Here is a 14642-nt window from a genome sequence, read left to right on the forward strand (position 1 = left end):
CCCAGTGTCAGAGTTGCAAGAAGGGGATGGGGAACAGTTTGTTAATGATTACTACTATTCAAAGCATCTATAGAAGTGTTTATTATGAGCACAGGACCAATAGAGAGCTAATACTGTGATAGAGGGTGGACCCTTTTGGGGCCCCTCTGGCCCAAGGGCCCCGATGCGGTCGCTACCTCTGCACCCCCCATTGCTACGCCACTGAGCACGGCCGTCACTACGCAAACAGCTGTTTGCGGTGCGTTACACAGTGGGTTTGGTGCGTCAGTGTAAAGCAGAACTCTAATTACACTCCCTGATTAATGTATACACATGCAAGATGTTTTAAAGCACTTTAGGCCTGCAATTTAGCATTCAATGTGATTTCTGCCCTTAAAACGCTGCTTTGCGTCACATCCAGATTTTTCCCCGGGACTTTGGGCATGTATCCCACTCCGCCATGCCCCCCTCCAGGTGTTAGACCCCTTGAAACATCTTTTCCATCACTTTTGTGGCTAGCATAATTTTTTCTATTTATCAAAGTTCGCATCCCCATTGAAGTCTATTGCGGTTTGCGAACTTTTACGCGAACCGAACCTTCCTTGGAAGTTCGCGAACGGGGTTTGCAAACCGAAAATCGGAGGTTCGCGACATCTCTATACACTAGGTACAAAAGACAATATCTAAATAAAAACGGGGAGCTGGCACTAAAGATGTATGCATGGAACATCAAATACCATACAAATATAAGAGAATAGACTGCATACCTATTTGTGACAAAGAGAAAACACAAAAAGGTAAATATATACAATCTGTATTCTCTATATGAGGCTTGACAAAGGGATATTCAACCAAAAGTTCTCATTTACAGACATTTCCCTTGGTCTGTATTTATACACCTGCTTTATTACTCATTGTGTGGTTAATGTGTTGTGTTACTACATACTTTATATTCACAGTTGTATAGCGTTACATCACTTATTGTATCTATAGCACTAAACTCAGTGTTCTACTAGTGGGTACATTGTATATTAAAGGAAAACTTAAGTGAACTATAAAAAATGAGATTTACTCACCTGGGGCTCCCCTCAGCCCCCAGCAGCCGATCGGTGCCCTCGCAGCCCCGCTCAGATGCTCCTGCACCCGCTGGCGAACACTTCCGGTTTTGCCGTCACCGGCCGACAGGCATGGGAATGCGAGTGATTCTTCGCGTTCCCAGCCTGTATATCGCCCCCTATGCTGCTATTGCGGCCAGCTGGTCGCAATAGCAGCATAGGGGGCGATGTACAGGCTGGGAACGCGAAGAATCACTCACGTTCCCATGCCATTCGGCCGGTGACGGCAAAACCGGAAGTGTTCGCCGGCGGGTCCTGGAGCGTCAGAGCGGGGCTGCGAGGGCACCGATCGGCTGCTGGGGGCTGAGGGGAGCCCCAGGTGAGTAAATCTCATTTTTTTGTAGTTGACTTAAGTTTTCCTTTAACCACTTCACAACTGAGGGGTTTTACCCCTTAAACACCAAAGCAATTTTCACCTTTCAGCGCTCCCTCCATTCATTCGTATATAACTTTATCATTACTTATCACAATGAAATGAACTATATCTTGTTTTTTTCGCCACCAATTAGGCTTTCTTTAGGAGGGACATTATGCCAAGAATTATTTTATTCTAAATGTGTTTTAATGGGAAAATAGGAAAAAATGTGGTGAAAAAATTTATTATTATTCAGTTTTCGGCTTTTATAGTTTTTAAATAATGCATGCTACTTAAATTAAAACCCATGAAATTTATTTGCACATTTGTCCCTGGTATGAAACCGTTTAAATTATGTCCCTATCACAATGTTTGGCACCAATATTTTATTTGGAAATAAAGGTGCATTTTTTTCAGTTTTGCGTCCATCCCTAATTACAAGCCCGTAGTTTATAAAGTAACAGTGTTATACCCTCTTGACATAAATATTTAAAAATTTCAGTCCCTAAGGTAACTATTTATGTATTTTTTTAATTGTAAATTTTATTTTATTTCTTAATTACAAAAATAAATAAATTGGAGAGTGTGGGAGGTAATGAGTTAATTTTTAGTATATAACTAATGTATTTGTATATTAAAAATGCTTTAGGGTGTAGTTTTACTATTTGGCCACAAGATGGCCACAGTAACTTTTTGTATATGCGTCCTACAAGCGTCCGGAAGGACGCTTGCAGGAAGTGTTATGAGGCTGGGAAACTTTTTTTTCACAATGATCGCGCTGCTTCTCGTAGACAGCGGCGGGAGCGGCGTCAGGTGCGGATTTCTCCGTCCCTGGTGTTAACAGGGTGGAAAAAGGGACTGAGAAATCCACACCGCTGGGGGTAAAGTGGTTAATATTTGGTATTCCATTGTTTACAGCATTGTAGATGTCTGTTTTTATTAAAGTGGTATGAAATTTGTAATCTCTGGTCTAAAACATTAAAGGGGAACTGAAGAGAGAGGCATATGGAGGCTGTCATGTTTATTTCCTTTTAATCAATACCAGTTGCCTGGCAGCCCTGCTGGTCTATTTCTCTGCAGTAGTATCTTATTAAAACCAGAAACAAGCATGCAGCTAGTCTTGTCAGATCAGACTTATAAGTCTGAACCACTGAAACACCTGATCTGCTGCATGCTTGTTCAGGGGCTATGGCTAATAGTATTAGAGGCAGAGGATCAGCAGGGCTGCCAGGCAACTGGTATTGTCTAAAAGGAAATAAACATGACAGTCTCCATATACCTCTTTCTTCAGTTCCCCTTTAAACACAGCATAAAAACCTTGTGCAGATATTTGCCATTTTGAATACATTTTTTTTGTGTGTGCAGTCCATTTTCTTTTGCTTACAAGTAGTGGTACATGGCACATGGCATGGGGTGAGAATTTCATGAGGCACATGATCTGGAATGTAAATTTTATGGCAGCATATGTAATGGGCTTCATATTTCATGGGGAATATACAATGGGTTGCATATTTTGTTGGACACATATCATGTCAGGGGATGAAAGTTTAATGAACACATATTATGAGGGGCAAATCTCCTGAGGTACCAGTAATGAGGGGCTGCATATAAGTGGGGGACATGTAATGGGCTGTATGTGAAGAGGGGTACATAAAAGAGGCTGCATACATGAAAGCTAGTATGTAAGAGGCTACACATGAGGCCGTACATGTGAGGGGGTTGATGAAATAAAAAAAACAAAAGCAAACTAGTAACACCTTAGAAACTTGGTAACACCTACAAGTTAGCGAGATTCACACATCACCAATAATGCCCCCATACAAAATCTGGCACACTAGATTTACTAGATAAGTGGCCACACCCCCTCCCCCTCTTCCTGAGTATGCCCATTTTTTCACATTCTAGGGTTTGCTTCTGTTGAGACTTTTTCTTTAGTATGGCTAAGTATAGTTTGGAATGGCCCAGGAGCTACTGACAAGCTTCTACACTGCCACCATTGAATTTGTCCTCCATATTGGGCTGGTATGCAGTTCCTCCACCAGAGACAGATGCAGACTACAGAGGGTCATCAGATCAGTGAAGAGGATCACAGAGAGACGCCTCTCCCCACTTGTCCTCATAACTCCAGACTGCGCTCCACAGCACTGAGGATTGCAACAACCCCTCACACCCTGGCCATCACTTCTTCTGTTAATTACCATCAGGCAGCAGATTTCAGGCCATCTCCGCCAGAACGTAAAGTCACAGGAACTCATTTTTCTCCATCTGCTGTCAACCTCTTGAACTCCATCCATGCCCTCCCACATCCAGCACTCACCCCCCTCACTTTTTCCCCCATAAGGCTGCAATCCCGAACCATTAGACTGTCGAGGGAAACACTGTTTTTGTAATATATCTTATTGTCCTGCTGACACTGCTGTTCATTGTGCTTTGTTGTATCATATATGTTCCTATATTTCTATTTATCTGAGCTATGTACTGTAAGTGCCGAACCCAATATCGGGGACAACCCATTCTGATTCTGATTCTAGCTATCTTTTAGCTAGCATGCTTCTTTTAAAGAGACTCTGTAAGAAAATTTTCATCCTTATTTCTTCTATCCTATAAGTTCCTATACCTGTTCTAATGTGCTCTGTCTAACTGCAGCCTTTCCTACTTGCACAGTGGCTGTATTATCTCTGTTATATGATTTAATCTTCTCTCCTCTGTCGGCTCTGTCGGGCCAAGGCAGTCAGACTGGAATGTGCTGTGCTGCTTGCAATTGGCTAGAAGCCATACACACCCTCTCCAGGCCCCCTCCAAGCTCTGTATGACTCACGCACTGAGCTATATCTTTTGTTTGTAAACACTGGATAAAAATGGCAATTACAAGCCAGGATTGCAGCAGGGAGAGGCAGAAACAGCACAGAGGGGCCCAGGAGAACATAATGAATAGAATGGTATGCTTTTTATTGTAAGAATTTTAGAGTACAGATTCTCTTTAAAGCAGAACTCCAGACCAAAGCTAATATCCCTATCAAATGTAGATATCAACTGGATTATTAAAACAGTATTCAGAAAACAGAGCTTTATCTGCTTGTCAGCAATTTTTTCATCAGTAGGTGTCAGACTACCCCATACATGATTGCAGAGCTGAGAAAAGTGAGATGACGTCACCTTAACACCAACTCGGGAGTTTCATATCATTTTTGTTCTGGCAAATTTAAGTTTTTAACAGTTTAACTAGAATTATAATAGAGGTGATATGTAACATAATGTTTTTAATCTACAAACTTGGAGCTCCACTTTAAACTGGAAAATGGTTCTCTTCATAATCGATGATATCAAATAGAACTTTTGGAATACACAAACAGGTACCCTAGAAGTACCTCACTAAATGTAATTTGTTTTCTATGAATAAAGAGGAAAAAGAAAATGCACACGCCATTGTATCAGAAAAAGGTGCAATATATTTTGTTATATTTTTTTCTTTTGCAATGTATACCATTCAAACGTTTTGATTTTGTTACACCAAGATTACTTTAGTTTGTAGTCCTCAAATTGTAGGGTTAGGCAGCTTGTGTCTGACCTCTAGCTCCAAACATGGTCAGTACACCAGTGGTACAGGTCATCTATCCCTAAATGTATTAGAATATAGCAAGAACTTAAAAATTAAATGGCAAATACATTCTTTAATGGCATGGTAATGCTCCGCCCTGAACCATTCTGAGATACTGCAGTGCCTATGCATGCAATGAAACAAATTCTGATATAGAAAGGACAAAGGAAGTAGATAAACTGTAGGACAGCTACATGTTTTGTGTGTGGGATTATATATAAACCATTTAGTTTATATATAAGCACTAGTGTATACAATATATGTTAGCATATTTAACTTAATATTTCAAGGGCTTATAAAACATTATAAAACTGGCCCTTTCTTTTTTTTTGTATTTAGATTTCCTCTAAACACACACAAAAATACAGATATTACTGACAATTCCAAACTAAGGCTGAAACTTTAAAACCTATTTTTGTTTGGACAGGGAAATAGAGAAGGAGCAAAACCCAACTGTAAACCTAAACAAAAATTAATTTCAAATGCTTTTTTATCAAAGTTTATGATTTTGTAATTTTTGTTGTTGGATTGTTTGGCCCTTTATGTAAGGCCTTCTGGCTGTGCTGATCTTGCGAGGAGAAGTCTGAAGCCGATTCTGGCAAGACGTAGTCCCTCCCAACACACCAGAACCCACTCTCTTGCTTTCAAGTGGAGCACTGTTAGATTAACCATTCCTTTTTGCTCTCATCAATGGTCTCGGTAAAGTTGGGGTCATTGTTGATAATGGCAGCATCTGCGTTGTCTGCAGATTCGGCTCCCTTTGCTTCGTTGGTGTGATATGTACCCTTGTGACGGAACATGTAGCGGATCAGGAACACCAGGGTGCAAAGTATAGTGAATATCACCACTGCGATGATACCTGCAAGACAATAAACACAATGCACAGTTCAAAAGCTGAAATCATTACATGTAAATGCATTTGCTATATCACGTCCAAAACAAAGATAGGAACTTGTCATGGAGATAAGTACATTATTTTTCAGCATACAGACCAAATATGATTATATTGAGAGTAACAAGTAAAAAGTTAGTTCATCTGAAGCAAATATTACAGTTTCTCCCGGCCAGGAAAGTTAAATAATTCCATGAAGTGTCACTGGACTAGGAATTAAATTTGTAAATGATGCCTGTATTAAAAAATTTTTAAATGTATAAAACACCAACCAGTCAAGCAACAGTATCTTGTGAAAATCCCTACTTCTAACAAATTTGTTTACCGTATTACAGAAATACAGATGCTTTTTCAATTAGTTATTACAGACAGGGCCGGATTTCTGGGAAGGCCACAAAGGCCATGGCCTTGGGAGATAACATCAGATAAAATCAGGAGGGCGGAAGGACTTGGAGAGAGATACATAGAGGTCATATGCCAAAGTAAATCATCCCTTCTGGTCCCACAGCGCAGCCATCCAGCGCCCTGCTCTGCACTAATAGCTGAATTCCAGAGTTCTTCAATCCCTGAATCTCTCTCTCACTTCCTGATCTTATGTGAGAAATATCAGGGATTTACATATTTACATTACAAAGCAGATAGAAATAAGTTCCACTGAGTTTTAATGCAGGCATTCACAAACATCAGTGAGCTCTGCTAGTTTCTTCACCTTCTCCATTACAGCTGTGAGACTGACCCCAGCAGCTGTAAATTACACTGTCTTATCTCTACCTAAATTTATAGCTTTAGGTTTTTTTTTCTTCGTAGCCAGCAGTGGTCTCAGTTAACTCTTTCCTCACTCATTTTCTGTCCTTCAGTTCCTACCATATATGAGAACTGCAGGAATAAAATGATGTTTGCTTTTCTTTCATTGCTAAACTGTCATTGTCACCTGAGCTATTACAACCTTTATGCTAGTAGTGTGTATGGTTTGGCATCCTGCTTTCCTGTGGCAGTGGAGAATTGTACCATCTTAGCCATCAGCGAAAGCAGAGTTTTGAATCAGGATGATTTATTTATTTGCTTAAAAGAAAAAAGTAATCTTTCTGCTAATAAACCTACTTCAGACTTTGTTCTTGTATACTGTCAATATGTTAGAGCACACCACCATATGTACATTCAACATTCAAAAGAGATGCATAGATTTTTCAGCAAATATAAATAAATGTCATTCAGATGCTTTAAAGTGGAGCTGAACTCTTGCACAGGACAGAAGGAAAACATAGAAAAATCCACCTTGTATGTTTTTAGAGAGCATGTCTAATTCCCCCTCATCTGTGTCTAATCTGAAGTTGTAATTTGATCTCTCCCCTGTATCACCTGACTGCCACAACATATAAGCTGATTTGAAAGCACAGGATGTTAACAATATGTCTGCTTCCATGAAAGCAGGAAGTAGACACTGCTGATTTATTGCAGGATTTGTATCAGCTGTAACAAAGAAATGCTTTTCTATGAAGGTTATTGTGTTGTTGTGTATCTTTTAGAGCAGAGAGGAAGTTCTAAATTTAGGTCCGCTCTAATTACAACCAACCATCCAAAGTTGGTCTTGATAGGATGTTTGCTACATACCTGTTCTCTGTTTGGGTGGGCTTCTCTCCATTGAGCTGTTTGTGGCTCTGACTGCAGCCAGTCGCACAGAGGACAAAGAAGCAGCGCATGCTCTGGCCACTTGCGACTTGGGCTCCCTGTAATTTTCTGCTCCTGCCCAGATGTGCACAGCAACCAAGGCCAGTATAGTGTTATGAATTCTTGACAAGTACATACATCAGCGTCATTTCTCAAGTATGCATGGCCAGAACACTATCTGCTGCCGTGCACATACGGGCAGGAGCGCAAATTGCAAGAATTATTGAGCGGACAGAGCATCCACTGATTCTTGGCTGAATGGGAGGCAGAGCAACATAACTGAAATAAGCCCATTCAAACCAATGATTGCTAGTCAGAGTGTTGGACAGAATGTTTTTTGGTGGTGGTGTCGGGGGGGGGGGGGGGGATGCTAGGTGACAGCAGGCCTGGGGCACTGGAAAGTACAAGGTGATTTTTATGTTGAATTACTTTACATTTCCTATTACCACACAACTCTGCCCTCACAAAGGACTCACAAGACCGAAAAAGAAACAGTGTTTTACTTACCTGGTGCTTCTTCCAGCCCCTAGAAGTTATTCGGGTGCCTCAGCACAGCTCTGGTCCTCACTGGGGTCCCGCTGGCAGCCTGTAAGGATTGCCAGCCTCAATGGGTCAGTGACTTCTGCACATGCGCAGGTGTGTGCCCCTGTGAGAGAGTGCCCATGTCACCCCAGAAGCGGCGTACTGCATCAGCGCAGTACCCTCCCTGATGACATGGGCACCCATACATTCGCAGAAGGCGCTGACTCATTGGGGTTGGCGATCCTTATAGGCTGCCAGGAGGACACCAGATAGGATGCACCCAGGGACCCAAATGACTTCTAGGAGCTGGAAGATGCCCCAGGTAAGTAAAACTACATTTCTTTTATGGCCTTGTGAGTCCTTTAAAGAGGAGCGGTTAGGTATAAGGTCTCAGAGAAAAAAAACACATATATCACTAGCTAAAGATTGGCTGTACTTACATTACATATGCATTTCACTGTCCACGTTTGGATTTCACAGAATTTTTATATAGTATTTGCAGAGAATGATGCTCCTAACAGCTCATGGCAGGTTCCATGTTTGTCTGTCTCCTATAAAGCCAAATGTGTCGTCATGTCCTCCCTGCTTCCTGATTATTCCACTCACAAAAAAGACAACACTACTGTGCAGTGAATATTAATTAGCCATGTGGCTAGGAACAATAGCGGACTCATGCAGTATACTCTGCCCGGAGATTTTTCAGTGCTGTGAGCTGGACTGCGTTGTAACATGAGCCTGTAACTTCTCACTAGCAGCCGAGGGGAGGGCCCCAGAATGCTTTGCAGTATGGTATGCGGCCTCTCGGCCTCTTAAGAGCTTGGGTCTAACAGCCTTGCTGTTCAGCACACATCAAAAGTAAGAGAGATTAGAGAATAGAGGTTTAAATTAGCTTTTGCAGCCTGACAGTTACTCTTTAAGGACCAGAACCAGTGTTGGACTGAGAAGTGGAAAAACTGAGGAAATCCACAGGGTTTCTGCTGCCTGGCCAGCAGTGGATTTCCTCAGCTTTCCCACCTCCCAGTCTGACACTGACCAGAACACTCTGTAATTACTGTAATTGGTTCAAAGTGATCACAAGGGGATTATGTAAATTTGGGTGTGATACGTGCCATTACATCTAGGCACTGCCATAGGCTCCTATAAAAATATTGGCTATGACTGTAAATTTGGCAACCCTCTGTTTATAGCTGCAGTTTGCAGCAAAAATGGCTATGGCTCCAAATATTTTACCCACATTTACGGTCATAGCCGATTTTTTAAATGGGCGCTTATGACCGTGCCTCAGGCAAGGTCTTAAGGGTTAGGAATGGGAGGGGGGGTGTCTTAAGGGTTAGGTGCTCACCAGCAATTAGCTGTGTGAAGGTGAAAGAAGGGGGGTTAAGGTCAGCCACCCACCATGGGAGTTTTAGTGCTGGACACCACCTGGAGGGATCGGTTAGCATAAGGCATCAAGAAGGAGGTTTTTTTTGTGAGAATAGGGTTAGGTTACAACACTATAGTGAATAATAAAATATCGGTAAAACTACTGATATTCTAATAACCTTATTTCACACCCATTTCTACTTGTGACACATCAAAGGGTCAGAAGCTAATAAAACTGTCTCCTGCATGGAACTCAGGTTCATGCAAGTGATAGCGATGACAGCCAATGTAGTTAAATCTAACCCGTGTCAGGCTATAAACTACCAAAAGCAGTCCCCAGGTGGTTAAAGCCACGCTCTAGGGAAAATAGTTTTGTTTTGTATTGCATAGGAAATGAATAGAACCTTTTTTTCCCCAAGGCAGTCAAAACTGTCTGTACCGCTACTACTGAGTGAGGCCCAGTGCACACCGAGCGGTTTTTGGAGCGAGCCGCCGGCCGCATCCGCCTGGAAAAATGCTTGGCTAATGTATTGCAATGGGATGGTGCACACCGGCGGTTTGAGGTTTTTGCCAAGTCGCAAACGCGCCTCCTGCTGCGCGTTTGCGGTTTGCTAAAAAACCTCAAACCGCCGGTGTGCACCACACATTGAAATACAATAGCCAAGCGTTTTCACTGGCTGATGCGGCTGGTGGATCGCATACAAAATCCGCTTGGTGTGCACCCGGCCAAATATCTGCTCTCTGCTCCCAAAACCGCTAGCGTTTTGACGATCTGCTAGCGGTTTTGGTGTGCACTGGGCCTGAATTACCCTTAGTGCTTGTTCAAAGAGAAAATGGTTAAATACCTCCTACATTGCCAGACATGGCAACATATAAAACCTATTTTGTGTACATAAGGGGAGTAGCTAAAACCAATCATTTCCTACCCAAACAACCATTAGGGTTCATACTGATGCTATTCCATGCTTTCTATTTTTCCCCAGGGTTAAGAATTCTGGGCGCCATAATAAGGAAGTTAATCATCACTGCTGCTTGTTATGGCATTAAAGTAATCCTGACAGCAGCATACTGAGAGAAACATTCTGTAGAACTAAGAAGCGTCACATGATGCTGGCACTATATAAATCAATAATAATAATAATAACAACAACAACAATAAATAATGTGGGAGTAAAGGGGCAGGACTTTTATCTCAGAAAGCAGAAGCTAACAGGTTAGTCCTTTTCATAAATGACATGACTGACAGATTAGTCATCTACAAATCTCTGGCAGGTACTGGTATTATTGTAAGTTAATAGCTATACTTCATAGTGACATACATACACCTGGCAATTTATAAACAGAAATTCAAAAAGAAGATCTGGGGAAGACAAGGTGCCCTCCCTGTGTGTAAATTTGACAATTGTGGGCTTCACAAGTATTGATCCACTCAACTTGTTGGTGGCTGAAAATGTCTTATGACAGAAATTATATCAGCCAGCAAGGTGAGCGGATCGATACTTGTGTGAAGCCAGCAATTGTCACATTTACACACAGGGAGGGCTCCTTGTCTTCCCCGCCCCTCATTTTTGTCTTCCTAACAGATAATTTAGAAAAGCTGCAAACCTGTGACACCATAGACAGAGGCAGCTAGTGTAACTCTCCCATTACCACATTTTTTCCTTTTTTTCTGTATACAGAAATTCACAATTTATACAAAACAATAACATCAATATTTAAATACAGGAACATTAGTAAATACTACCTCCAATAATTGCAGAGTTCCTGTTCACTCCATCTTTTATGGCTTGCCCTTCATTGTTTGGAAAGTTGGCAGTGTCTGTTAGGAATTGTAAATGAAGATATGGTTTTAATTAGTCTATATTTATATACAAAACAGTTTCTCGCATTTTAATTATTATATGTACAAATTCTACTAGAAAATTAAAAGTTTTCTTTCACAAAGGTCAGTTAGTAGTTCAAACTGCATAATAAAGCATTCATTGAACATATATAAATCCACAGTAACAGTCATAATTTAATCAGGCATGTCTGTTCCGAATCAGGTAAAAACAGCGCCGGCGATTTCAGTGCAGCCGGCACTGTCATAGGCTATAATGGGAATTACGGTGTAAATCGGCGTTCGGCAGTAATTTGGGCACCGTCAAAAGACAGTGAACAAATTACTATAAAGACGGCGTAATTTGCTGCCAGCAATAGCAATATACATCTTTCCCCACTATCCATGACGACCTGGAGGGGGAATAGTAATTAAAGTCGCAAGAGACTTTTGGAGGAGCAGGGTGACCCGTTTATCAGCTTTACCTTGCACCCAAATTTCACGAGGGCTTAATTATAGGTGCGCTGTGTTTTCTGCTAGCTGGAGTTAGTATAGCCCTGAGCAGCAGGCACAAGATGTATGGAGGAAGAAATATATACTGTATATGGTGTTACCATGTTACACACACCTGTAACTACACAATATACCAAATTGCTGGTGGGCATTGGGGCCCACCTGCACTTCCCTTTTGGTGTTGCATGTGGGGTTGGGTGTCCCAGGTTGTGGCCGAGCCTGGGGCCCCCCACCTGTCATGTGCACCAGTGTTTGTGTAGGTGAGGGAGGTAACAGCAGGCTCTGTGGGTGGGGCTTTGTGATACATATGTGATATGTGTGGATGTGTGAATGTATTAATTTTATGGAATAAGGTTCACTCTCAAATATGATTCAGTATGGCATAGGGTTATTACCGTTTATCACAATGTACTGTGGCAGATGACGGAGGGGCTACTGAAGTTCATGAAAACATATGCTCCTTGCTGAATATTCTGGTTTCAGCCAGGTGTTTGCAGACTCTGGTGCACCATACTATTTTTGCTCTATGTTTTGGTTTATGTGCGCAATAATTGGTCTAAATACCGATGCATGCTAGTATCACACGATGTGTGGAAGTTTTATTAACTTCTGTCTAATGCACTTGTATAATGTCTCTGAGTGACTACAAAGTCTGTGGGAAGAAACCTAGCTTTTGAGACTTTTCAAGAGGCTAAGCAGAAGTGCTTATGGCACTGTTTCCAGGTGTTTTCACCAAGGTGATCGATGAAGTCTCCCAATCTTCCTTGGGTGATGCTACAATATCTGGTAATGTACTGATGCTTTATCCCAGGGGTCCCTTAAACTTTCTCGGTCAAGAGCCGGGACAACATACTTCAGACTGCTGGGGGGCCGGAACATACATAAAATGATGTTGAAAAACATTAGATTGAATCTAGGTATTGATTCCCCCCAATCATGCTGGGAGGACTCCCAGCAGCAGCCATTCAGTCATGCAGTGCCCTAAGAACGTCTTTGCGCCCCAGACAGTGAAGCATACCCTGGTGACCAACTACCATCCAGTTGGACAGCAGTGTCACCTGATGCAGAATTGGAAGCCAGCGAATGCTCAGTGGCTTCTACAGTATGCGGATGGGTGGTGCCAGCCAGGGCCAGGACAAGGCTCTACAGCAACAGAGGCAGGGATTCCAAATTGCCCTCCCCCCCCCCCCCCCCACACACACACACTTCCACGGATTGATTTTATCCCAGCACAGAAAGCAAATGTGCACCCAGTATAAAGTAGGTTATCTCCCAGTATACGGTAGGTAGTCAGATACCTCCAGTATTATGTAGTATCCCCAGTTTAGAGTTTAGGTAGACAAATTTGCCCCCCCAGTGACAGGTAACCCCCTCCCCATAGCTACCCAGCTGTACCTTCAATATTGGGTAGACCCCCTCAATCCAGTATAGGTAGCCATAGGTGCCTTGAGTATTAGGTAGGTCCCCCAGTATTGGGCAGCCGCCCAGTATACATAGCATATAATATAATAATAATGTGAGAACTCCAGAGACAATTTTTTTAAATTAAGGCCATACACACACACGCACACTGTACACACACACACACACACACACACAACACACTGCACATACACACACACACCACACTGCACACACACACACACACACACACACACACACACACACACACACACACACACACACACACACACACACACACACACACACACACACACACACAGTACATATACACACACACACACTAAACACATACATACACATACATACACACACACTGTACACACACACTGTACATACCCACACACACACACACACACACACATACATACACACACACACACACACACACACACACACACACACTGCACATACCCACACACACACTGCACACACACACACAGCCCACACACAGCTTGCACACACACACACTGTACATACCCACAGAGCACACACACACACACACACACACACACACACACACACACACACACACACACACACACACACACACACACACTTCCTCTACATAGGGTAGAACACACTGATCAGCTATCTGGGAGAACAATGCAATTACCATCCTACAGACCAAAATCCCTTACGTATCGGATGAAAGAAACTGTAGATTGGCCATAACTTTTCTAACTGATTACAGCACTTAGAAACACAGACACCCTCCACATCTCCGATCAGTGTACTGTATTACATTAGACAGAATGTCACACAGAGGAGGCAAAGTTTTTAGCAGCTCACCTGGACTGCACAGCAGTAGCAAGCACAGACTTTCTCTCTCTCTGCCCTCTGCCTTCCACCCCCCCCCCTTCTCCTCTGTACTACAACAAAGCCAGATGGTCCTTCCTACCTCCCCTCTGCCTGTCTCATCCTCACGCCCTGACTCAGCAGCCCCTTTTACTGAAGCTCCTTCCACAGAAGGCAGGAGAGTTCAGCGAGAGATAGCATCACTGCTTCGCCTAGCAATTATAACACATGTACGCTCCTGCTGTGCTCTGGAGCACGCAGGGAGGGGGGAGGTTATAGTGACAGGAGTAAACAGTGCACAGACACAAGAGGGGCCTGAGGACAGAGAGGGGGGCTAGTCAGACCCCTTCCCTGTGCCCTAGAAGACCTGCGCTCATAGGCTGTAGCCTTTCCAGCCTCTGCCTCTTCCCGGCCCTGGTGCCAGCACTGATGTTATATATGCGGGCCGCCGATATTTAAAGGTGCAGTGGGCCACATCTATAAGTTATACATTATGTGTTTGGGGACCAGTGAAAAAAACTTAGGGGGCCGCATTCGACCCACGGGCCATAGTTTGAGGA

At 42.8% G+C, this 14642-nt stretch overlaps 1 protein-coding gene across 9 annotated transcripts in view; it reads right to left on the reverse strand.

Moving 5' to 3' along the window:
- Positions 1–4875: 4875 nt before the first annotated feature.
- CNTNAP2 (contactin associated protein 2) overlaps positions 4876–14642 on the reverse strand; it is a 2604396-nt gene continuing 2594629 nt past the window's right edge. For all 9 annotated transcript variants that reach the window (XM_068236339.1, XM_068236338.1, XM_068236337.1 and 6 more), the window contains 2 exons: positions 11236–11310; positions 4876–5906 (listed from right to left, as the gene is read on the reverse strand). In XM_068236339.1, the coding sequence (XP_068092440.1) occupies positions 5707–5906; positions 11236–11310 (275 nt within the window). In that variant the 3' untranslated portion in view covers positions 4876–5706. The remainder of the gene's footprint in view (positions 5907–11235; positions 11311–14642) is intronic.

The sequence above is a fragment of the Hyperolius riggenbachi genome, chromosome 5, assembly GCF_040937935.1.
Source record: "Hyperolius riggenbachi isolate aHypRig1 chromosome 5, aHypRig1.pri, whole genome shotgun sequence".
NCBI lineage: Eukaryota > Metazoa > Chordata > Amphibia > Anura > Hyperoliidae > Hyperolius > Hyperolius riggenbachi.